This window comes from Apus apus, chromosome 2 (genome assembly GCF_020740795.1).
Source record: "Apus apus isolate bApuApu2 chromosome 2, bApuApu2.pri.cur, whole genome shotgun sequence".
NCBI lineage: Eukaryota > Metazoa > Chordata > Aves > Apodiformes > Apodidae > Apus > Apus apus.
The window spans coordinates 8,284,092-8,309,880 of NC_067283.1; the positions used below are offsets into that span (position 1 = coordinate 8,284,092).

A 25,789-nucleotide genomic window follows, 5' to 3' on the forward strand; every position below is an offset into this window, starting at 1 on the left:
ACCTACCTCCTTTTTGTAGTTGATCTTATCCCTGTAGTGGATGAAGGTACCTGCAATGGTTCCTGAAGGTCATAGGTTTTCCAGATTCCTCTTTGGAACCATCCACATGCATTGTCACATGATGGCTTTTTAAAACCTTTGCCAAGGTCTCATGAATGGAGAGAAATGCTTTCACTCAGCCCACTCCATGTGGTACCTCATTGGATGATATTAATTAAGAAGGAGAGGATGGGGATTAGTGAAAGAATTGTTAAGGAAGGTTAAGTGCCAGCTAAATGAAAGAAGGCAGTAGATTATGATGAAGAGAAAAATAAGGCTAATTGGAGATCAGCAGCAGGGTTCATTAGGAGCTGGTCTTGGGAACGACCTTACTTAGATTGTTCCCTGGCAGCCTGGGAACCCAAAGCTGGATGCAGCTAATGGAATTTGTTAAGGCCACAAAACTGATAAGCATCTACATAAGGCAGAGAGAATTACTGGAGAATCTGCCTTTCTTGCAGGGCTGGAGTGGGAAAAATTAATAGTACAAAGAGCAAAATTAAACACATGGTGACTCAGGGTAAGACGTTGCCTTGTATGCCTGAAGCTCAGGATTTACAATTGCCTCAGAAGAGCAGATGGGTGCCTGGGCTTGTGAAGCTCACCACTGGCTATATGGAAACCACATACTGGCTGTGATCATGGGAAAGGAAAATGTTCTTTTAGGATGGATCAGGCAAAGAATTTTCCATAGAACTGGGCAAGTAGCAGTTTCACTATATAAGGACCAGTGAAAATGTCCTCAGCAGCAGGGGTAGAGTCCTTGTCGTTTCTGTTCAGGAAGGAGGAACTCAATGAAGCAAGGGGGAGTCAGTCTTCTCAGACCAAGTTCTGTGTTTCAGTGACCATAAAAGGGGCAGTGGGATGCAGCTGGTCAGTATCAGCCCAGCTTCCCACACCTCTGTTTGTAGGCACCTCTCAAAATCCACTGAAACAAACCTAGGACCTGACCATGCTTATTGTCTTGAGCAACCTTTTGAAGAATGTACCAGAGCTGTTTTGTGGATTATAAACAAGAACAAATCTCTTGCTTATTTGCCCACTAGACACTGCTAACTGAAGCTGCCTCAGGACAACCAGATTTATTTCTGCTGTATATAAAGCAAGCATGAAATTTATTGCTGGTATCAGATGGGGCAGAAACAAGCAGTCCCATCAGTGTGGTTTGTGCAGTCCTGCCTGAGAAAAAGACAGTATTGATTATTTTACAAGGCAAGTTGCATTTGAAGAAGTAAAGATTAGATTAAAAAATTAAAAGCCTTGGGGAGGGTGAATAGCAGCACAAATCTGTTTGATGTTTGTGTCAACAAGGTTGTCAAAGCAAGCAGCATGAACATCTGTCCATAGCATAGATGGGAAAATACTGTAAATAGGAAAATATTTTAATTGTGAGCAGTGGTTCACAGAGCTCCCCATGTCTTTATTTATTAGGATGATAATATCACCCCAACATATGAACTTTATGCAGCACGTATAAATAATTCATGGATTAGCAAATAAAGAGATCTGGAATCTGTACACAGAGATGGCTGTTGCCAATTATCTCAGTTGTGCAGAGCCAGACCTCTCAGCTCCCATTGCTTGCAGCTGCTCTTTTAAATCATTCATCAGTGCTTAAGAGATATGCTGGTGGCACTGGCAGAGAGTATTTGAATTTTCATTGTTTACACACTGTGAATTTAGCTTCTGGTCTGAAATTATCTGCCACATTGAAGCCTTTGAGAATATGGATAAGGAGAATAAGAAAATTCCTCTTTATTTCCTTTTGTAACACTTCTGTAACTCTCATTACCTTTTCTGCAATTTTACTTCATGTTCTTTATATAAGCACTATTTCATTTCCAAGTTGGAGGTGATAATTCCCTATGCTGTTTAGATCATTAAAACATCAGGAATGATTTGGAAAATTATCTTAAAATATTGCTAAAACAATGTCTGTTAAATATTTTGTTCAAAGTTTTATGATTTTTCATTCTTAGTCTCGGAAACCTGTGCCTTACCACCTCAATATCTAGAGTTTCTTCTTTCTGACAGTGTTTAAGCAGAACCTTCTCAGAAATACTGAAAACTGCTTTAAAAATTGATGACAAGCCACGACCAATGCTACTGCTTGTCAAATTACTGAGACACTGAGTTTCTGTGCACTTTCAGATCACAGTAGGTAGCACTTTCTTGATGATAAATCTGCCGTGTCATTACAGAAGAATGGCTTAATTTACTTCTAGTATTGGATAATGACAGTAACATTTTTAAAGTCAAAGGCCTTATGATAAAGCCAGATTTTTAGCTGTATTAATTTAAAATCTCATTCCAGTAACTGAAGATTTGTGCAGCATTGTTAACTGTGCATCTATCCAGGAATATATAGAGTATGTCTATGCACAGAAGTTCTCCTGCCAATACTTTTGGTCCTTCCTCTTATGCTACAAATAAAGCAGCACCATTAAAGTTGCTATCAGGTTACTGGAGTTGGCTGGTGCAGTGCGGGAGCCCAGGAGAGGGGAGTGGAGCTTACAAGCCAGGTGAAGCAGTTCCAGCTGCTAGTGCTCCAGCACACCCCATCCCATTCCTGCCAGAGGGCTGCAGAGAGGGATAACGGGGTTACAGAGCCAATACCATAGCACCCAGCATCCTAAATAAGCCCACCCCTCAGAGTGTATCATCACAGCCCTGCTTGTATCTACCCCTCTGCAGCCGGGGCAGGAGGAAGAAATCCAACAGCATCATCATCCTCTCATTATGCAGGAAAGTGACCTGTCTCTCATTTTGGGGACAGTCACGCAGCTTATGGGTATGTGCTGGGCTTCCCTTACCTTTTCACATGGGAGGCAAAACAGCTTGGTATCTGCTTTAGTTTCTTGAAGTGGAGCACTTTGTGTTTTATTCTGCAAGAAGCACAAGCAAATGTTTAAAAGCAGCCTGCACCTGATGCTCCTGTGTGCTCAGGACCTCTCTAAGGAAGAGACAGAGCATTTGAAAACTTTCCAAGGGGGGCAGGAAGACATGGGTGTTCATCAGCACCGATTAAAGACCAGAAGCTGCAGAATGTACCAGGGCTCAGGAGTCCAAATCAAAGCCCGTTTGGAAGGGCTCTGGAGAGAGAAGGCACGGAGCAGAGGATGTCCTCACTCTGCTTCTGTCAGCTCCCAGCAGTTCATTGAACAAATTAGGTTTCACTCTCAGATCTGCAAATGACAGTGGATGGCATTTACCATATGGCATGTGTGATGGGACTGTCACACCATTATAGGCTTAAAAATAAAGCATGGGAGGCACCTAATGAATATACACTTCCTAATATCAAGAATTTTGTTCTATCCCTGTTGAGCGTTAGGCACTCGACTTGTGAGCGTTGAAAGGCTTCTGATGTGTGTGTGGTAAGAGACATAGTCTAGCACTAAAACTTGAAATGAGCAATTTACCTAATTCCTAAAAAAGGTGATTTTTCTTCTTAATGACTTTGAGCCTGCACACATGTGAAACACATTGTGTAACTGGAGTGTCCTCAGTGGGAATATTTAACATCGGGAGTAATCTTTAACACAAACCTGATGATTCTGCTCTGTAGGTATCTGTCTTTGCCATTTTTTTCTTATTTGTTGAAAAAAAAAAAATAACACCAAAAGAACACCAACCTGGGCAGTTGAAAAGTCTACTTTTTCAAGATACTGTAGTATATTTTTAAAAAATCTTTATTTGATACTAACTGAATCTCTTTATATGAGACCTGACTTAAAATATTGATTTAGGGAGATGACAGTAAGGTAGTGTGTCACTAAGGAAACACAATACATAATATGTGGAATGTTCTAAACTACATACTGATTTTTCTGTATTTATTAGTTTCTTACAGTTTCTTACAGTTTTTCCAGTGATGGTTTTATCATGCCCATGCTGAATTTATTAAGTTTGCTACTTTTCCAGTAGACTGGCTTCTGGTACTGCAGGGAAAAAGCAGGGCAGATTTATAAATAAATATGGTCAACATATCAATGCGTATTGGTAGTAGAAAGGTAAGTTCAGCTAAATCCTGGTGAGCAAAACATGGTTTTCCTCTGTGTGTTATGCTCACTTATCTGCATTCTAAGAAAGTGGTGCAAACAAAGGAATTGGATTGTTAGTGAAGGAAATTCTCAGTTACTAGGAGACAGAAGTCAGAGCACTGTATCAGTCAACTTAATTATAAATGAAACTTTTCCTGCCTTTTCTCTCTATAGGCACATGGGGGTTTGGATATTCAGTGTAGTCCAACAGCAGGTTTCCCCAGCAGTGTGTCATCAGGCTGTTGGAGCCCAAGAAAGGAGGAAACATGGTTTCTAACAACCTTTCCTCCATGGGTCTTTTGCACAGACAGTTCCAAATTTTGCCATTCTCACCAGCTGCACACCCTCCTTGCTTAGTGAGTTTGATCTGGAAATTCAGTATATAGAAAAGAGGAGTCCTGCCTTGAAGACTGGTGAGGCAGCACCTCAAATACTGTGTTCAGTTTGGGGGCTCTTCACTACAAGAAGGACATTGAGGACCTGGAACATGTCCAAAGAAGGGCAATGAAGCTGGTGAAGAGTCTGGTGAACAAGTCTTATGAGGAGTGGCTGGAGCTGGTTAGCCTGGAGGATGCTGAGAGGAGAGCTTCTCACTCTCCACAACTACTTGAAAGAGGTTGTAGCAAGGTGGGGGTCAGTCTCTTCTCCCAGGTAACAAGTGATAGGAGAAGAGGAAATGGCCTCAAGTTGTGCCAGGGGAGGTTTAGACTGGACTAAAAGACGCTGTAGCATCCTATGAATTCTGTGGCTCATTCTTGTGCATTGCATAATAATGACAGCTCTCTTTGTGTAATACTGATTGATTTCAAATGCTGCAATTTAAGACAACATATGTGGTCTTCCTTAGTGTAAGAGCCAAACAGGTGTTTAATTAATTTTTATTAAAAACAAAACAAAACAAACCAACCAAACAAAGCAAAACAAAAACAAAACCTACATGTTTGCAAACCAGCAACAGTTATCCAGAGCAGACGAAATGTAAATGCTTTGTGCTGTGGTGTTTGACTGTCATTTGAATAATTTTTAAAAGCAAGTTATTTAATTGTGTTTGTGCTAATTATAATGCTTACAAATCAGGGAAAGATGCATTTAGTGGTCCATTGGGAAATGGCTTTGAAACCTCACATGTCTTCGAGTCTACAGTACTGTCATTTATTCGTAGACTCTTTCTAATACCAGGGTGATTTGCTTTTTAGATTACTCTTGCATGGAAAGCAAGTCTCAGGAGTCTTCAGCTCCATGGAATTCAAAACCAGGTTCACATGCATCTGTGTGTGCTTCTGTAGGTTTTAACCGAGTTCTTTTCTTCTTTTCAAGGTCCCCGGGTCCCGATGGTGACTGTTCACAACACAACCAATGCACAGAGTAAGAATGGACTTGACCTTTGCAGTTCTTCAGAGGAAAGTAGCCAGGCAGAACAGTGAGATGTAGCTGCTCTTTGGTAAACTTACACCAGCAGGGAGCTCAGACTCTGCCTAAATGCAAGTCTTCTGCAAGTAAACGGGACTTGCTGTGTGGGGTACAAACACAGGGCTTTGGGCATGATGCTTGTTATCAGCTTTCTCAAAAAAAAAAAAAAATCTGATTTAAAATCAAATTTGTGGCATATTGTAGCCTTTGCTGTTAAAATAGAAATACTCTAATACTCTACAGTGTTCCATCTAGTGTCAATGCTGTTAAGGAAATGTGTTGTACATTTAACTCTAATTTATCCTCCCATCTTTTTCAGTCATTTTCTTCCTATTAAAATGTTCCTTTGCAGAGGAAGAGATGCATAAAATTCAGCAGCATCCTAGGACAAGTTAGGTTGAAGCAATGTACTGCTGTGTGACTGTCCAGTAAAGGCAGCAAGAGAGATCTTTGCTGCCACAGCAAAGCAGCACAACTTACCCTGGACCATGGCTTAGACCTTCAGACATCATCTTGCTTATGGAGTGACTGTGAGATAAAGATGTCATTTCCTTGTGACTCAGTTTCTCCACTGGTCTGTAGTTTCTGGATAAAAATGCCATGATGGAGCTCTGAGTTTTCTGTCCAGTGGAGGGTTCTCACTTTTTGTACATGTTCAAGTTGTTGCTACTGGCAATAGCGGGATAGGGGTGTAGCAACATGTGCCCCTCTGGTCCCTGGCTCTGCTATAAATATGCAAAAGTTAGCACTTGTAGCTGTTCTGGTTTACAAAAATACAATACTTGCTTTTTTTTTAAGTAATATTGAAAGCAAATGGCAAGCTCCTAGCTGCTCAGTCTTCCTGCACCAGTGACCACTCATAGCTGGGTCTTTGCACAAGGAGGTATCAGCTCTTCCTCCTGGCAGAGGCCTGGGCTTGGCAGTGCCCTTGCTGAGCATAACTCCAGAGCAGCTCTGTTGATGCCCACAAGGCTCTTCAGCCCACAGAGGATGTTGCCACAGTGCCAGGAGAGTTAGCTCTGACCTGCAGCTCCAAAGTAAATGTATTTTTTTCCCCTCCTTAAACACAATATTTTTGTTTTACCATAGGCATGGAGACTGTAACAGCATGTACAGGAGAGAGCTCTCCTGAAATGTGTCATGGCCCCCTGTATTATAAAATACTTTTATGTGAATAAAATGAGAAATGCCATAAAACAGAACAAGCGAATGAAAGGCTTGAAAAAGTAACATAAACCACACAGAAACTAGTTTTATTTTGACAGATACATATGTGTAGCATTTATTACACAGAGAACTCAATCTAGTCATGCACAGAACACATCCCCTACTGAAATTCATGATTTTTGCATATGATTAGCATTTCCCCTGGTTCTTTTTTTCTTCCCCTCATTCTTTTGCTTTTGAAAAAGGGCAACTGACAGTTGCATGTTACTGAATGTACTTATTTAATATGAGCCCTTTACTCTATAAAGGGAGTTTGCCTCTGTATTCTGCAATAATCTGATAATAGTAAGTTGCATTGAATATTATAGTGTGCTTACATTTAATTAAGCAATGACCATGTGTACTCCACAGACTCAAGCTCCCTGTGGTCCTAAAGCAGAAAAGAAAGTCCTTTAGGAGATATGCCAATCTTTTTTATTTCCTCCACAGTCTTCCTGGCTTTCTGTGAATGCAATTATAGGAACAAATAAAACGGCTTGACTGAATTCCCCTACGTGGCAAGGCCCTTTCTGCTGATAAAGCTACTTGTGTGCCTGATAATTAAATGAGAATCTTAATATTTAACTAAATGTAATAGGCTGTTGCTTTGGCACTTTTGTGGGGGTAGTGGTTTCAATGGAGATGAGCCAGGCTTTTCAGAAGCAGAGGGAATAGTCATGGAATCAACAGTGTTGCTGAAAGGTCTGTGATACATGTTAACTGGGAAGGACACAGTTTTGTGTTGTGCCTGCCTGTTCAGCAGAGATGGGTGATGGCAGCATGATAATCAGGTACCAAAAGTATTACTTGAGGAGCTGGGGTTACACATCTGTGTTTCAGTGTGTCTCAAAAGGAAAACTATAGTCGATGAAACAGAATTTTAGGCAAAACCCTCAAGCCTTAGGTTCACATAGCATGCCCTGGATCTCCCTGGTTCAACCCCAGTCTGATGTAATGATAATGAGCACTGCAAAGGGCTCCCCAGGCCAGGATTCACTGCCACTGCAATGGATTTCCTCCAGCCCTTTTATCCTTCCCCCACAGAGCTCAAGAACCTCACCCGTCATCAAGAGATACTTCCCACCATGTAGGACATACAATCTGAAATGTCTTCTAAAGATGGGCCTTTTCTGTACCAGCTAGGAAGGACTCGTTCCTTCTGACGTTGGAGGTGCCTGATTTTCTAGAAGAGGCTCAGCAGTTAGAGCGCATGGCCAGGATGAGGGGTACAAAGATTAAATACTAGGAACGAGAAAGGAATCCTCTATTTCAGTTTTAGAGTACTTGGATAAGACACTCAGGCAAAAAGAACAATTCTTGAAACATTCTGAAAGCCAACACACCTCCAAAACCTGATGTAGCAGGGTTGTATGCTCTTTGCCCACTCTACTCTCCCTGTGGCTTTCCGACCCATGGATTTTCCTCTTGTGTAGCAACACAACTGTGTCCTGAAGCCTTCCAAAGTCTCCTCCCTTCCCCTATTTATTACATGTAGTTTGAACACAGATGTTTCTCACCTGATTATCTTCTACCTGATATCAGGGAGATGCCTGACTGCAACCCAGAATTGTGTCTCAACACAGAAAGTCTTGTTCCCATTTGCTGAATGTCACTGATTTCAGGAATACAGCTTCTTGCCAACACAGAACCTGGAAGAAGTTTCAAAGACTTAAGTGAGTTAGATGTCTGTGAGGACCAGAAGGAAATTATTTCAAAGGAAACTTGTGTTACAAATGTTAAGGTGGATATAAAATGTTAAAATACATTTTTACAAATAATGCCGAAAAAAGTTGAGATCTTCTTCTTCTTCTTTCAGAAATTTTTGAGCTGGAGGTAAATGAAAATGTGCAGCTGACTGTAAATGAAAGGCAAATGCCTAAAGTAGAATACAGGGAAATCAAGATAGATGATTACAGTAAGTAGTATATTTCCTTTTTCTTTTTCACTGGTATTGCTGTGAAATGATACAGTCATCTTGGCTAGACTGTCAGGAGAAAAAATTACTTTGGCTTTCAATAAACTCACAAAGTTTGCAAAGCACTCTCTTAGGATGTGCTACATAAAGAGGTTATTACAGAGACAGGATTTGGTGAGAATGCAGCTGAAGAAGGGAAAAATTATATGACTGGGTTGTTTGGGGTTTTTTTCCCTTTTAAAATTTTCTTGGTAGAGAAAATACCACTCTGAGAAATGACACAGTCTGGTACTCCCATTGTTTGGGGCACTTGACCTAGCTGGACTGGTGTATTATTTGGGATGGGTTTGAAGTGGGATACTGTATGTCCTTGGTGGCTACAGCCTTGGCTGCCTTTCAGTACACCATACTGAACTGCAGTGAATGAAGATGGCTCACCAGTGACTGCCCATCAGAGTCATTCTTTGAGAAAGCCCTAGCACTTGATAGGGTTGGGGAAAAAAAGCCTTATGAGAAAAGGCAAAAGAGATTTCTCCTGGAGTAAAGAAGGCAGTTTGTGTCTGCAGCTGGCGGATTATGTGTGCCACTTGTGTAATCATTCCCCACACACCTATGTGCCAAACAGGGCAGAGAGAGAGAGAAAAGCCTAGTTGCAAATAGCCAAAGTGAAAGCATTTTCTTCCTGTCTCTGTAGTTGCACCTGAAACAACCTAAAAAGCATCTCTAACTGTAAGCAAGTATCTTACCTATATGTGGAAAATTCACATACTCAGAGTTGTGTAATGGTCCCGGTTTGTATGTCTGGTGGCAACTCCCAAAGAACCCCAAAGACCGTGGGTTCAAAGCATAACCCATAATATTTCCCATGCCAAAAAGGAGTGTACCTCTCAGGTCAGATGCAGTGAAATGAGAGCAGCGAGGTGTGATGGATGACAGGTCACTAATTGCAACCACACCAGGTGTTACAAAATGTGAAGCAAAGGCTGAGAGACAGTTGCCATTTAAAAAGGATGATAATGGCCCTGAAGTGCTCTGCTGGCCACATGGGCATTAGGAACATAATCCAGTGCATAAAATAAGAAGAACAGATGTGCATTTCCAGGCCTGATGGGCAGGAAAAGATGTAAAGGCACCTGTCATGAAGATCATGTCTTTCCCCAACGTGAGCCAACTCGTAGTGGCACTGAGACCTTAATCAGAATTACTCAACTTGATACTTAATTTCTTAGCTGCAAGTATCATTGAAATGTGATTCTGCTCATGAAACCAAAAATATATGTTTGTGCATAATAAGGACAAGGTGGTCGTAGCACTGTGGCTTTTCTGTGTCCTCCCTGTATTTTCGAGGCTTTGGGTTTAACAGCCCTGGGAACACTGCACGTAGTGCTTAGTTATATTTAAAGTCAAGCAATGGCCTTGTTGGCTGTCCCTGGGCCATTGATCCAATTTGCAGCTATTAGCATTCAGATGGAATAACTAATTAGGCTGAGTGTCAGACAATGATTGCAAAGCAAACCACTTAAACCATGCGGTTAATCTGTGTATTAATCTACGGAAAATGCTCCTAATACCAATTTAATTGCTGGGCCTTTGCTAATCTGGATTGTAGTTAACATTTTAAAAATAAATGTGCTGGTGTTAATGTGGAAAGCATTTGTACAGCAGCATTTCTGGCTACCAGTACCAGGCCACAGGAAACAGTTAAAGGAAGCTTTGGTGAGCCCATGTCTTGTATTGGTTCTGTACCAGTGTAATGACAGGGGTTTCAGGACAATTACGTCCAATTTTACAGCAAAATTAAGCCCTCTAAAAATTAGGATTAAAATACATGTTTCTCTGTCTGTCTTCACACCATTACAGCAAAACAATCCTATTCTCTCCCCAGCCACCATACTTAATTGGGTTTTAAATTATCATTTTCATCTCTGATTTTCCCCCTCCTCTGCTGCCCTGAAATACTGATTTCTGTCTGTGTCACTCATCCAGCTGCCAAAAAGGAAAATTATAGCTATTGCCAGATGTTAATTGAATGCTGTAAAAGTGATGCATGATTGAGCAGCTCGCACTCTCCTCCTGATTTACATTTCTTGTCACCTCGGCTATCATAATATGGGTCTTTTCTTTGACAACATCTGTGTTCCTAAGGTGTTATTTACCAGTGTATCTGATGAAATGCCTTTTTGTTCCTGCTCATAAGTGGCCAAACCACCAGGAAACTCTATTAGAATGATGTCAGTGTTGCCACACTGAAGACATGCTGTTATTTGGGTTGTTTGTTATTTTTCCCTAGGATTGCCAATGCAGATCTTGAAGCCAGCCACCTTTTCAGACACTGCACACTACCCCTTGCTTTTGATTGTGTAAGTTCTTACTTGTCCTTTCTTTCGGTTCAATTTCAGAGCCTTTAAAGATATATTTTGTACAAAGAATTCAAGAACCTAAGCCCAGCGCATTGGTCCCTAACCCCTGCCTCACCTCCCAGCTGGGAAAGGCTATAGACACAGCTCCCTTTTCTCCCATGTTTGAGCCAACTCTCAGCAGGGTGTCCTTTGAAAATCCTGCAGATCAAATTGTAGGATTTGGTAAAGTTGTCCCATGCACACTTGTAATTCAATAATTTGGAAGGCAGAAACAGGAGGAGCAGGAATAAAAGATGGATGCTGACTTTCTGTCCAGGTGCTTAGAGGACACCCTGTGTTTAACAGGTATTTTCAGAGGGGAATACAGTAAACCTTGCTACAGATTAAATGTTAAACTCTCTCCATCAGTAATCCTTCTCATGTAAATACCAGTGTTCCCTGAAGTGACAGTGAAGGGAGAGCTAGAAACCTTTGAAGATCTCCACAATGTTAGCGTTTATACCAGGGAGGCAGGATCTCCTCCTGGCAGACACAGCAGATGGGTTTTTCTTTATGCAACATTTAGTAATAATAATACACATTACTGAGTTTTTTCTGGCAGTTTGGAAAGGCTGAGGGAGGGAAGTCAATGACCTTGAAAAAAACCTGCATGGCCCTGGCTGTGTCCCACTGCATCACTTGCTCCCTGCTGGGGAACCCTCCATGAGAGAGAAGCCACCTGCAGGAGTGATGGGTGCCTGGAGACCACCCTGCACATCCCTCCATGAAGGAGAAAACCAATGCAATAAGCATGTCATTACATCACAAAATTACTGCAGAGAAAATGTACTTCATTATACAAGTGCTTGAGGAAGATTGGTACTCATCAAGCTAACAGCACTTGATTAGGCTGCCTCTGAAACTGGATGTTCCCCCGTCTCACGTGAATAAATGCAAATGACTGAAGTCACACGCACATTAAAATCCTGCAGTGAGTCTCCTGATGTCCCCAAGCACCCCAAAAGGACAAACCGATGAAAGCACTAATGGTTCTACAGTAATCCCAGTCCTAAAATATTTCACTTCACGTATTTTTTCATCATCTGTTGATTTTTCTGAGCTCTCTGGCTGAGGTAGGGTCAGTATTTCTCAGGATAGTTCCCCTTGTGCAGGATGGGACCCTAAGCAGAAGGGTGAAGAGAGAGTCTTGCCCACCCTTTCCCCTTCCCTACCAATTTGGAACCAACCTGAGCATTTTTAATCCATTATTTTTATCACTCTAAAAGTGTTCTTGTGTTAAGCAGTGGTGACTGAAGGGACTGACAGCTCCATCTAGAGCTGCTCTGGAGCAGCCCATAGGAGAGGGAAGGGCTGGGCAGGGGGAATGGGAGCAGGAAATGAAACCCAAATGCTTGCCAGTGAAGAAAAGGGGGGTTGATATCTGCAAGCTTTATCCAACGTATTTTTGCAGTCCCAGCACTCCCTAATGCCAGACTCCTCACAGAAACCCCTCCACCAGAAAAACCCCTGTAGAAAGGAGCTATAGATTAGAACAGGCATAAATGGGGAAAAATCAACTGACCTCTGCATGGCTGCCCTGATTTGCTCAGAGGAGGAATCCTGCCCAGTCAGTGATGTGCTTGCTTGGCTTGTTCAAAGCTCAGCTCAGCACAGAGATAGTTGCTGTGCAAAGAGGAAGGCAGAAACCAGCCTGCAGCTTCCACCCAAACCTCAAAACCCGTCTCACGCAGCCAGCCTTCTGCACACCATCATTGCAGGGACTCGCCTCCCCTTCTTGAAATCTTCCCCGTCGCTGCACCAAGCTCACGGCCCTGGGGAGGGCGTGTTGACCTGTGCTTGGTGCCACTGCCTTGGCCTGAAAACCCCTTTCTGTTGCAGAGACGGGACACCTGGCAGCCAGATTGTAACAGAGAGATTTGAGGTGACGTGGGAAAGCGTCATGGTCAGCTCTCACAACGCCATCGTGCTGAAGTTCGACGGCCGTGGGAGTGGCTTCCAAGGCACTAAACTACTTCACGAGGTTAAGAGGAGGCTGGGCCTTTTGGAAGAGAAGGATCAGTTGGAAGCTGTCCGGTGAATGACACTGTCATCAAATAAATCCATTCATTCATGATAGCTAACCCAAAACTGACCGTAGTCCCGGCTGCTTTAATGGTGTGTAGGGTAGAGCAAGGAGCTTGGTGGGAGGGACAATGTAGTCGTAGAGCTGGGACCAAGTGGTGGCATGTGAGAGAGAGCTCATGCCAGCCAGTGCAAAGGGGGGGAAACAAGCCTTAAATAGAGCTAAATTAGAGCACACTTAGCTGTATCGTGTTCAAAGCCCATTTATTTTTAGCTCTCTACAGTCACACAGCTACAAACAAGTAAGCTTGAATATCAGCTCCTACGTTTCTCTTTAAATTCTTAAACTTTTTAAAACAGAAAAAAACAGTGCAAACCCCTAAATGTCAAGTCCTGTCATATTGTTAGATTTATTTTGCACATAATCACACTAAAAAAACTGCCAGAGTAGTGCAATTGTATCAGATTTATTATGACTTTGAGAGGTAGTGCATGTTATTTGTTGCCATTGCTTGGTCAAATCCAACACAACTGGTTGCAAGATTAAATCGAACAGAGACTTGAGTGAAAGCAGCAGGTAGCAGTATGAATTTAGACTGTCTCCATCATTTTTCTGTGGCCACCCCAAATTCAAGCTGGTAAAAATGACATTATGTTTACTATATCTAAGGGAAACATATTTTTAACTCATTGTTTCTCCTCTCTCATGTTCTAGGACAATGCTGAAGGAGCATTACATTGATAAAATGCGAGTTGGTGTGTTTGGGAAGGTAACATTTTCCCGTTGTTCCTCTGTGTTGTCCTAGTTGGCTGATGTGGCTGAGCAGCTGAGCTAAATCCTGATTTATTGAATATGTCAGTGGCAACTTTTTAATTATTATTTCTTTCCGAGATAAGACTGCTTCTTGCTCAGATATGTTAGAGATGAAAGCTTTCATTTTATCAATGTATTCATCAATGTGTTGTTTGTTTTTTTATTAACTTCCAAGTGGAGAAAGTGGCTATTTGTCAGGAAAACACTGTCAGATAATTAATTATTTTTTCCCCTTGCAAACTTTCATTTCATTTTCGTTTGTCCCTTAAGGCCTGTGGGAATGTGAGTAGACCTAGCTCATGTTGTACAAGTGTACAACAATATTGATTTCTGCAGCTGATTCACACCACGGAGTGTGCTTGGCTGGGAAACAGCAATTGCAAAGTGCACATGGTTTGAAATTAGTGAGACTATGAGTAGGAATTGTTTGTTGTAGGAGATACAGGCCAGGGGTAGGTGGAGAGAGCTGCACGTACAGCAGCCTCTCTGCAGGGAATTGCTTACAGACTGTCAGCAGACACTGACATTGTCATGCCCATTTTAAATAACGAAAGGCTGGGATCATGTCTGAGAGAGGTAATATACCTCATCAGGCCTACAGCCATAATCTGGGATGAAAAGAAGCAACCTGTTGGGCACACAACCCTCCTGCCTTCAGGAGAGTGCAGTGAGGGTAGAGTTCACCATCAGCTGCAACTGCCAAAGGCAGGGAGATATCCCTTGTCCCCTGATTTTTCAGGGCAAGGTTTTAAAGGCTTCATAATGGTTGAGGGGCTGCTGCAAGGTCTCAGCTGCACCCAAAAGCAGCAGTGCCTCATGGCAGGACCACTGATGCCCCTGCCCTGTTTGTGTTCCAGGATTATGGTGGCTACCTGAGCACTTACATGCTTCCAGCCAGTGAAGAGAACCAGGTGTTTGCCTGTGGAGCTGCCCTTTCCCCACTGACAGACTTCAAACTATATGGTAAACCCCATCCCAAAGCCCACAGACCCTCTTGCTGACTACAAATGATGTTTCTGCCCTGTCCTGTCCTGGTTATCTTCTCTTTCCTCCCCAAGATCGTGCCTGTGGATGGATGCCTTTGTAATGTGGATCTTCTCAGGACCAGCCACAAAACCTTTTTTCCTCCTCAAGGGCAATTTTGCTGGAACTAGTGGGACCAGCCATGGTGGTCAGAGTAATCAAATAACTTCTACTGCTCACTTCTTTATTTAAAAGAAGAATTGGCTCTAAACCTCTCCATTCTCTGACACCAACTGGCAGCACTGCCTTGAACATGCTTCTTTCTTGCCTGAACCATCCCCCTGTGGGAGCTGTGGTCCAGCCTGCCCATCCTGTCTCCTCTGTGATGGCAATGCCTGCAGTTGACTGTTGACGGAGGTGGCCCCACGTGAAAGGACAAAGGGAGACAACATGATAGTGCTCTTCTCTTGTATCTCAGTTGCATTAAGGAAGAAAAAAAAAAGAATAAGGCTCTTCTGTGACCGATTTAGAAGCCATAAGTAAATGGTGATAATGAAAACCTGTAGTATCTTACATATTCTTAGTGCATTTTCAAAACCTTTGAGAAATATGTCCTGACTAAGGCAGTATTAGAAAATAAGATCTTTTTTAGTATAAGCAATCTTTGATTCTGAAGCACCAGTCTACTCACTTATGACTAAAACTGATATTTTCTTTTTTTTCTTTTCAAGCTTCAGCCTTTTCTGAAAGATATTTGGGCTTGCATGGGATTGATAACAGAGCATACGAGGTAATTGCATGGGCACTGCACTTCCCTGATAAAAATGTGGATGGAGTTATAAATCTTCCTCCCTGTGCTGCTCTCTTTTGAGAAAGGAGCAAGGATATGCAAGATGGACTCACTAGTAAAAATCTGAAGGTGTCCTTCAGCCTGTTTACTGCTTTTGTTGCCTTTGTAGTAATAATGGATACAGTTTTTATTGATTAGCCTTTGTGTCTGCCTCCCTAAATTGGGTAAATACAGCTACTCCAGTTTTACAGATTGAAAGAGCTAAGGTTGAGTGCCTTGAATGTGCCAAAGGGGACACGATGTCACAACCTCCTTTAAAGTTCATCCCAATGGCCTTGCCACTTTGATTCTCTCTGAGATACAATTTTTGACCCAAACTCAAGTGAAGCTCAGCTTCTCTTGGCTTTTTCAAACTAAGCACGTATGTGATACTTCCCATAGGCAGAACTCTGTGCTAGAGTTGGGCAGGACATGGAAAAGGAGGATGTTGTTTAAATATGTATGATGGGATCACACGATTCACATCTTTTTTCCTTGGAGGAAAAACCTAATAAAGAATAGTCAGCCAAACAAGAAAACCTTGTTAAGCCTGCTCAGCCTTGTCTTCCAATAGAAGACATGAAGGCAGCAGAGGTTTGAAACTGTTTTCTTCCAGAAAAGACAGGTAGCTCCCTGTGCCCCTGAGTGAAAGCTTGTCCTGGCTATCTAAATGTGGAGTTCATTGTCTCTCAGATTTTGCACTCATGATCTCTAGATCATTGCAAACTCTTTTACTCCTTTTCGAAGTCTGAAGGCAGGTCAGTAAAGGTGAATGCAAAGGAAAATATTCCAGAAATGAGAGATTTGTTTTGCCACATGCTCTTTGTGTGTTGAAAAGCTGGTCTAAGCAAATAGTGGTGGTTATGGTTGACTTGGCATTAACTGCTAGAAACATCACCTGAGCTCTCTGCAGAGCATGGCACTGCTCTGGGTTTGGACCCTTACTGATGCACATCTGCTACACGCCACAGTGGAACCATGAATGGCTTAGGGAGAAGAACTGCTCCTGATCCATGGACCAGACATGGACTTTATGATGGTCACCTAATTCAAGAGCTGATTTAAACTCCAAAAAAGCTGTATTGTCATGTGGTAGGTTACAACTGAAGGAGAAGAAAGAAAGAAGCCACTTAGGGGGAGAGCAGAGGGGGAGGCATGTGCATACACCATCACAAGGCTTAAGCATCACAGCCATCTGAGGATGAGAGAACTCATTAATCAAGTCCAATAATAGAGGGAAGATCAGAGAGCACCTTTGCAAAATCCACAAACACTTTCTAAGCCCTTACAGAGTGTGGAGCTGCAAGAGAGCCAGAACAGGCCTGTGTCCACCAGCATTTCCAAAAACTTGCCTATAGCACCACAGAAATACACAGGGCTACTTCTAATGCTCAGGGCTGCTTTATCTTTTAAATGAAATACACATAAGCTGTAATGTAAAATGACAGTGAGCTTATCTTAATGATACACACAAATGTTTTTAGCCACCTAATTTGACCTCCATAGCCAGGCATGGAAGGTCCTATTGCTGTTGCAGATGCACTTTTCTGTCTTCTGTGGAAACCACATAAGCCAGTGGGAAGATGAGAACAGGTGTAGATAGGATTGATACACAGGTGCCTAAATTGAAAAATACATTCACTCGTGTGAATGAGTGAGAGCCAGGGCACATGCATTTATACAATGAAGGAAACATGAATTTAACTTGGGGCAGGTATTCTTCTGCTATGAAACAATAATATCTGTGATTTGAGATGTACATTTCTTTTGCTGCTCCAGGAGTTTTTGGAAGTCTTGGAGTCTCCTTGAGACTTGTATTCTTCTGAATGCATCAAAACGTGGAGAAGTCCTTCATTTCTCTTTATGTGGTATCATTTGCAGTCGCTCAGATTTGTATTTCCCCTGTGCATCTGACAGACAGCTGGGGGCAAAGGCATTCTCAGCAGTGGACACCTGAATTTAGTGTGAAATCATCCCTCGGGCTGTCAAAGCTCATTGAGGTTGGCTTTCAAACCATACCAAAGTCACTCCAGCTCTCTGAGGAGTTCTTAGGCATAGGCACCTGGGCACACTTTTCATCAGTGTTTTGTATTCACTGGAAATTCACTTTGACATTTTCCATGTGTTCTGTAGTTCAGGCTTTTGGTGAACATTATCAGAACAAATGAGGGTTCTTCCTGCTGCAGATCCTGAGCCTGGGAGGACACAGGTGGGGGTCTATTTTACCTCCAGACTGATTCAAATAGCTAAGAGAATAAGCTGTGCTGGTGTCTGCTTGTTATCCTTGTGATGAAGTATCAAATGGAATTCAGTGCTTCCATTTTCTCTATATAAATTGCTAATTTCTAGCAAGATTTTTAATCTTATTGCAACCTTTACCTTCACAGATCACCAAATTAGCAAACAGAGTCTCATTACTGAAGGAACAGACATTTTTAATCATTCATGCTACTGCTGATGGTAAGCTAGCCCATCGTTTGAGCTCTTTATGTGTTTGGGACTTTGATTTTTCTTAATTAAATTTGCCTCTTTAATGATTGCAATTTGTTTTTACAGAAAAAATCCATTTTCAGCATACTGCAGACCTTATTACACACCTAATTAGGGCAAAGGCTAATTACAGCTTGCAGGTACAGTATTTTTTTTCCTTTTTTTATATATTTGAACAGTTATTTCCCAGTTTGAACTCAAACTGCTGTTATGAGACAAGCTTTGAAGAGCCACTTGCAATAGCAGCAACGTACAATGTGTTCCTGTGTGCTCCTGTGCTTGTTTGGTACCATGGTTTTGGTTTGGACAGTTGTTGAACAATTATTAAATTACAGAAAATTGGGTTTTGAGAGACGTATCTCTAAGGAATTGGCACCTGTTTACCTTCTTTGGGAACAACAGGCTAACTTCAGGATGAATTACAGGGAAATGGGGATCTCAATTAAATCAACCAGAAAAGTAAAGGAGAGAACATCTCTTAGATCTGGCATCCCACTGCAAATGACATGCTCTGGTCTGGAAAGCCCTTTGTTCAGCTGAATTACATCTCTGAGGTGCTGAACAGCCCATGTCCAGGGCATTGAACCTTCCAAAATGAACCCATCCACCAGCCATGGAGACGGTCCCTGGCCATCTCCCCGACTACATGTCAAACCATGGTCAGGAGAATGCAACAACCCAGGCTCATGCCAGGGACCATGCAACAGCTCACAGTATATAGATGGTTGAGTTGCAATGCCCAGATCCTACCAACATTTGATTTGCTGAATACCAGCTCCCTCTGGCTGCATTTCTGTGGAGCTTCATGTGATGGGTGTGCTCACTTCATCAGGTTCCAAGGGCAGATAGGCTAGAGCACAGACATATAGGAGCTTAGCAATGAGTCCCAGTCAAGCTAGTTCAGCATTACAGTGACTGAGGTGCAGAACTGTTACTTTAGAGCTTGAAGTCACTGATGGGCTAGAGGCACCTCAAAGATTAGTTGAGGACTGAATAGAGGGGCTGAGAGATCTATATCTTGGATCGAGGTACTCAATAATGCAAAGATCCAGCCCTAGAATCTGTTTTTTCCACTTTCAATATCCTGGTCTAGACAACCAATCATGATTATTAGGATCAATTATGATCTTCTTGCACTGCTTCAACAGAAGTTATCTGTTTCATTAAAATAAAAAGTTGTCTTTAAACTTTCTCAGTCCTAGCTTCCCACATTTTTTTTTATTTAATTACTTTTCCAGCAAGCTTTATTTCAATTTTTTGCTAAATGGCAGTTTTTCTCTTGGAAGTCCTCATTTTAGTCAGTAAAACCTAAGGATGTTTCTCTCCACTGACTTGCACAAGGAGGGGTTTCTGTTTTCAGAAGGAGCAAACACTGTTATTTGTAAGTGTGGTCTGGTTCTGCTTAGCCTGAACTTGTTCCAAATGGAATTAAATGGAAAATACACCCTCCTGCCTTTTAAAGGAAGATGCAAGTCTGAGCTCAGGCCGCTGGGGTGCCTGTATTACCCTGGACCTCATGTGCACCTACAGAAAGACATTGTAGTGCTGAGGAGCAGCAGTGGACTTGCAGACCAGCTCAAGCCGCAGATCTGGACGGTCGGTCCTGAGACTTTAAGCTCCTAATGGTGTGTATTTCCCTGTTTCTTCACAGATTTACCCTGATGAAAGCCATTACTTTAGCAGTGCAGCACTGGAGCAGCATTTGTACAACTCCATCGTCAACTTCTTCGTGGCGTGTTTCCAAGTTCAGGACAAACTCCCAATAGCCCCACTGAAAGAGGAGGAGGACGACGATTAACCCTATTTGTCAGTGCTAAGCACAAGGCAGATCTCTCTAACAATATGCAACTGGATCATTTTCCTGAAGAAAGAGATGTTACGTTGTTAGCATGTGTTTAAAGAAAACTGAAAGCAGCTCATCTGCTTTACTTGACAGCAACTCCTTCCTAAATGGAAGAGCATTACGCATGGTGAACTCAGCAGAAACTGCTGTCTAAAATTAATCCGTCACAACCAACATCTTTTTTTTTCTTTCTTTTTCTTCCCCTTTTTTCCCTTTGCTTGTTTGTTTTTTTTGTTGTTGTTTCCCACAAAGTGACTTCTGGCATGAAAATGGCAAGACACTGGACTTGAAGGAACACCACAAGAGACCATTTTGAGAACTGGAGGATTACCAGGTCTTTGCATTCAAGCAATCAAGAAGTAGCAGTGAAATCCATCATCCATATTAAGGTTACTCTAGTTAGCATCACACTGTGTCAGAAAAAAAAAAAAATCTAACCTAATACATGGAAAAGATAATAGCACAATTATTTTGAAGAAAGCATACTTGCCTCTTTCCCATGTTCAGAAGGTTTCTCGTTGCTACAGGACACAGAAATTCAGTTGTACAAAATATTGCTATAGTTACATTGATCTTTACCTTCTTGTAATTATTTCTTAATTTTATATAGCTTTTATTTCTGTTTTCATTGGGTGTCATGCTTCCATTATTAACTTCTCAACTTGTTCTGGATTGGGAATAAACATACACTGAGTTAAGCAACTCACTTTAGACCTTAGGAGTCTAAAGGGGCAATGAGGGTCAAGGTACCCAGACATGAAAAAGTCTATTAGAATAAAGCAAAGGAAATCTCAATCTCATATTCCTGGCACAGCTTTTATCTGCAAGATTGAGTATTTTCTTTGGTAGCCTTGATGAAAAATATGCACATAAAGAAGCTAAATCAGCCTAACATTGAGATATTTTTATTGTACTGTAGAAAAATATGCGACAGTCACAATTCTTTTTTCCTTTTCTTTTAGTGTTGGAACAATGGGTTGGCAGCCTGTTGGGGTACAGCTAGATGAGGATATGGTAGCAGGAATTTGTACCAGATACTTCACAGATCATCTCACAAAGCCATTTAAACAGAACCAATGTGCAGAGATGTATTGCACGTGCTGTCTGTGGCTTAGTTTTATTCCAGGTCAATGACTAATACATTCCAAACACATTTAACTCTCTCTTCTGCTCACACTAGCATAACAGAAGTGGGAGCATTTTTTTTTTTTTGCTTTTAAATACCTAACACTTCATTCTAGCAGTGCAAAGCAACTTTTAAAACTTCTTGTGAAAAAAAAATTCAACTGTCAGAAAGGAATCCAACATTCATTCACTTTCACTCATCGAGTCATAAGAATTTTGACTAGTGTCGCTCCTTGTAAAATATTCTGACCAAATGTACAGCCAGTATGAATACTGTATATTTCATTTTGTTGTATATAAAGGAATGTAAGTCAGCTATTTGTCAGGTCCCCAATCCAATATTAGTCTTGTGTTCAGCATGCATGCGATAACACTTCTTTGCTGATCAGGACTCTTTAGAAGTACTAGCTTGAAGATATAACAATTAGTGTCATTTCTTTTCTTGTTTTGACAGCTTCGATGTCAATGCTGGTTTCTAATTTTACATAGTACTGTGGGTCAACTCACATCCTGACAGCAATGATGATGTTTCCATTGTGTTCTTTAGTGTGTCTTTTTTTTTCTTTTCTTTTTTTTCTCTTTTTTCTTTTTGTTTTTAAATTAGCATTCTTTTAAGCTTTGAATGTTGGTTGTTCTTTGACCATCATGAAAAAATATATGGGTAAACCACAGAAATTACCTAGTTTGGTTTTGGTTTTCTGCTTTGTTTTACAGTGCATCGACATGGTGTGAACAAGAACCACGGTAGGAATCTGCTTTATCTGGCAAAATGCCAAATAGACAGTAAGAATGCTGCGTGTCCAGATTTTGCTACACCAAACAGGCTCAAAAGCCTGAAATGAACTTGACCCGAGAAATATAAAAATCTGCTCTGTCCACAATCTTTTTGTAGAAAGAACTTTAGGATGTGGCATGGTAGTGTTTGTTCATCCATGGAATAAAACGTTATTTTACCACCCTGGTTGCTACTGCTGTTATTTAGTGTTAAGTACTTAAATAACCATGAAGTTGCTGGAAGTGCTATTCCTGGTTGAACGGAGCCCAAACTCCAGGGTGCAGATCAGAAAAATGAAAACATCCTTATAAATAAACACACATCATTTAGTCTGCCTGCAACTTCTACACATGGTGTCACCATGGTAAATGGTGACTGCTTATGAGGAAAACATGAAGTAGCACAAAGTGGGTTCAATCCCAGAGTAGCAATTAATGAGAAGACTCCTATCACCTTCTACTCTTTGGTAAAAACACACCTTTCCTCCCTTTCTGCCTGCTGACCCCAGTGCTTGGGATACCTGCTGACCCAGCACACAGGCTTCCAAAGGGCATCAGCCAGGTACAACAGTTTGACCAAAGGGATTTGTGGCATGTCATCCATCGTCCCTCTTCCCAGAAGTTGCTTTTTGGGTTATGAAGTGGGAACAAAGCACTAAAACTTGCCAAGTCTGCCGTAGCAGATTTTTCTGCAGAAGATTCTCCATCAGGAAGAGACAAGCATGAAAAGGGAGTCTTGTCACCCAAATTCAGATGTTTGGTTTCCTTCAAGCCAAGAGGAGAGCCATATACATGCCAGGGCTGTGCTTAGACACCTCACTTGAATGAGCAGCAGCTTTTCCATGTGTCTGTTTCCCTCCACCGGCTGCAGGGACAGGAGTGACTATCCCAGACTGAAAGAGCTAGGGGAAGAGTTGGGGGCATCCCCAGCTGTCCCCAGTAACAGCACTTTGCAGACTCCCAGATCATCTGAATGTTCCTACACCTTCTTTCCACTGTAAAGGAAATCCTTTCATTTCACAGATTTCCTAAGAAAATGAAGATTTCTGCTCAAATTCGAAATCCTGGCTGTGGCTGCACCCCACAAAACACTGTCTGTTTCGTCTCAAGCAATAACTTCAGGACAGATTGAAATCTGCAGAGACATCTATGTCTCTAGGCCTAATAAAGACATGAAAGGTCTTTTAACCTTAAAAGACTAAATCATGCAGCAGGGCTGTGATGCTCAGTAGCCACTTGGAAGTACAAGGATGACAAGGATGCTTTCCAATGGCACCCTGCTGATCTACTGCACCTCTCCAGTGTCCAGGGTGATGACTGAATTCATTCAAAGGAAGAGAAATGTAGCATTTCATAGCAAAGCCAAGAAATTATTGTCAACACTTAGTCTGATCTTTGTTGCTAGCAAGTCAGGAAACAAAAAGCTTTAGCACTGGTACAGGCAGATTGCACAAGTGCAAAATAGCTTTGCTGTTATTTTGCTTAATTACCTAAATGTAACTAATATATATTTTTTTTCAATTGTCCAAAAAACTCAAGCTCACAGTCTCCACAAACTGCCATTTCTGAATGTCATAATGTTCAGTCCCAAAGCAGAAGAGCACTAATGAGTGGTGCCCTACTAATTCAAAAGGAAACCACAGAGGCATTCAGGCATTGCTGATATCTAATTAACAGAGCCAACCAGCCAGCCATGTTTGTAATTGTCTATGGGTTCAGGCATGGAGCATATAAACCCATCCAAGCTCTGTCCACAAGCTCAGGCCAAATAAATGCTGCATCTCTGAAGGGTAGGAAGTAAAAAAACAGTGAAGTAGAAAGGATATGTGGGAGGCTTTCCCATGGGAAGACAACTGGGAAGAGCTGTTGCAATAGGAAGAAATGGGTGTTTAGTTGGGGAGACCAAAGGAATGAAGCCAGTGCTGGTACTCTCATGGAGCTGTGCTGGTACCTGGCGAGGTGCTCTTGCTTTTGCTCTCATCTTCATGTTGTCTTTCCAAAGCTTACCCAGTTGGCAGTGTTAAGGCACTGGATGTTTTAAATTTGCATATTGAGTGGCAGGGCACATCCACCCTGCAGCCCTTCTTGAGCTGCCAGACGTGCCTTGGTGAGAGCTGGGCTGGGGACACTTTCATCCTTGCTCTGGGTAAGTGCTGGTTCCTCGCTGTGCTGTCTTACCTGCTTTCCATAAGAGGAAAAGGGAAAAATGGAAAAGGTAACAGAAAAGCTCAAGATCTCAGTTGCCAGTTCACCAGTCATTGCCTCTTACAGAGTCAGCTGTTTGCTTAGCTCTGTTTCACTCTCCCAAATTAGGCAAACATAAAAGCAGTGTGAGGAGCTCTTTGATAAGTTATAACCACAACTATTTATTTATTCTAATAGTTAACTCTTGCTTGGCCAACATCCTTTGCTTGGTGCTTATTCTTTTGCTTTGAGGGAATAAGGAAGAGAAGATCCACAAAAGTGAATTATTTGTCATCCCTATTGCATGAGGCCACCTACTATGATGACACGTGCAGGTCTGGCTGTCCCCACTCCTGCCATCCAGCTGAGTGTCCATCCGCCTTGCACCTCAGCCTTTCCAAACCTGTGGTGGGTGCAGAACCAGGCAGCTCACAAAGGGAAGGGAGAGGCCATTTTGGAAGAATAGGAAACCATATTGTAATATTCAGGTTTTGACAAAGGACAGGATGAGGTCTGTAGCCAAACAAACTGTCCGGCTGTGGTGTTTCAAGTTGTGAAGGGTCCCACATTACCCTCCTGCTCCCCACTTCAGCTGCTGCAGACAGATGGGACACTAAAACCCAGGGAACTCATGTCTCTACTGTTGGAAGAACCCATCCATTTGATGTAGCCCTGAGCAGGACATCACCCATCACCTGCAGCAGCTGCCAGGAGCTCACCTCCATAGTGACACAAGCTCCTGACAAAAAATATATGGCAACAAGGCTTTGGTCTTCCCTCCTTTTTGGCATCCTCCACCTAACTCAGCACCAGAGCCAAGGAGAAAGGAGGCCACGTCTGGCCTGTGTGGTAGAAAATCTGGGTAAGTGATGATCCTGCTCCTGGAAGCAGCTGCTGTCTTTGCTAAGCATTAGCAGAGGCAAATCTTCAACTATCACAGTGTCAAATGGATGTGATACTGTGTCTGTTCTTAAAACATCCCAGATCAGGACTTTGGTGTTTATGTAAGAACTGGAGTTTTAATTTCCAAAACAAGCCCCAAAAGCCATCTGCTGTCTGCAGCTATTGTGTGTGTATGAGTAATTTTGACTGTAACAACCTGAAACACCATCTGGCTTTTCCACAACAGCTCAAGAAGTGAAGGGCTGAGGACACCTTTTTTCTGAGTACCCTCAGCTGGGATCACCCTGGCTGCCCATACCTGAAAGGGGACAGAGGGATAGTGGGGGAACCTCTGGGGACAGGAACCAGTGGGAGAGAAGACACCAGCCCTGCTGCCACTCTCACTCTCTGAGGCAGCTGGGGACAGGTCTCCAACCTCCCAGCCTCAGACCTGCCCTAGAATGGGAGAACCTGTTTCTCCCCATCCCACAGCTGCATGCAGGACCACCCTCCCCATGTGGTCTTGGGTCCTTCATTTGGCCACAAAATCAATGTCCTTTGTAAGCAGCAATTTCCACTACAGCAGTTGTGTTGCCAGCAGCTGTGAAGGGCAAGACTCAGAAATCCTTTTGTAAAATGGATTTTATTTTTTTTTTCTTCAATACGTTCATTAAAAGCATAATATTGAATGAAGCTACATTTTATCTCCTCACTGAGATAACAGCTTTAATCAAAATGTCCATTTCCATGACTGAGAGAGAACAGTAAAAAGAAAAAACAGATGTAACGAGGCCCCAGGAAAGCAACAAAGTAAACCCTGCTCCAGTATTCCTGTGGAATAGCAAGGTTTT

At 42.2% G+C, this 25,789-nt stretch overlaps 1 protein-coding gene across 4 annotated transcripts in view; it reads left to right on the forward strand.

Moving 5' to 3' along the window:
• Positions 1–22,054, forward strand: part of DPP6 (dipeptidyl peptidase like 6) — a 560,172-nt gene extending 538,118 nt beyond the window's left edge. For all 4 annotated transcript variants that reach the window (XM_051611181.1, XM_051611183.1, XM_051611180.1 and 1 more), the window contains exons 17-26: positions 5,400–5,447; positions 8,515–8,613; positions 10,904–10,973; positions 12,852–13,046; positions 13,750–13,804; positions 14,706–14,811; positions 15,543–15,601; positions 18,028–18,100; positions 18,197–18,270; positions 19,782–22,054. In XM_051611181.1, the coding sequence (XP_051467141.1) occupies positions 5,400–5,447; positions 8,515–8,613; positions 10,904–10,973; positions 12,852–13,046; positions 13,750–13,804; positions 14,706–14,811; positions 15,543–15,601; positions 18,028–18,100; positions 18,197–18,270; positions 19,782–19,928 (926 nt within the window). In that variant the 3' untranslated portion in view covers positions 19,929–22,054. The remainder of the gene's footprint in view (positions 1–5,399; positions 5,448–8,514; positions 8,614–10,903; positions 10,974–12,851; positions 13,047–13,749; positions 13,805–14,705; positions 14,812–15,542; positions 15,602–18,027; positions 18,101–18,196; positions 18,271–19,781) is intronic.
• Positions 22,055–25,789: the final 3,735 nt, after the last annotated feature.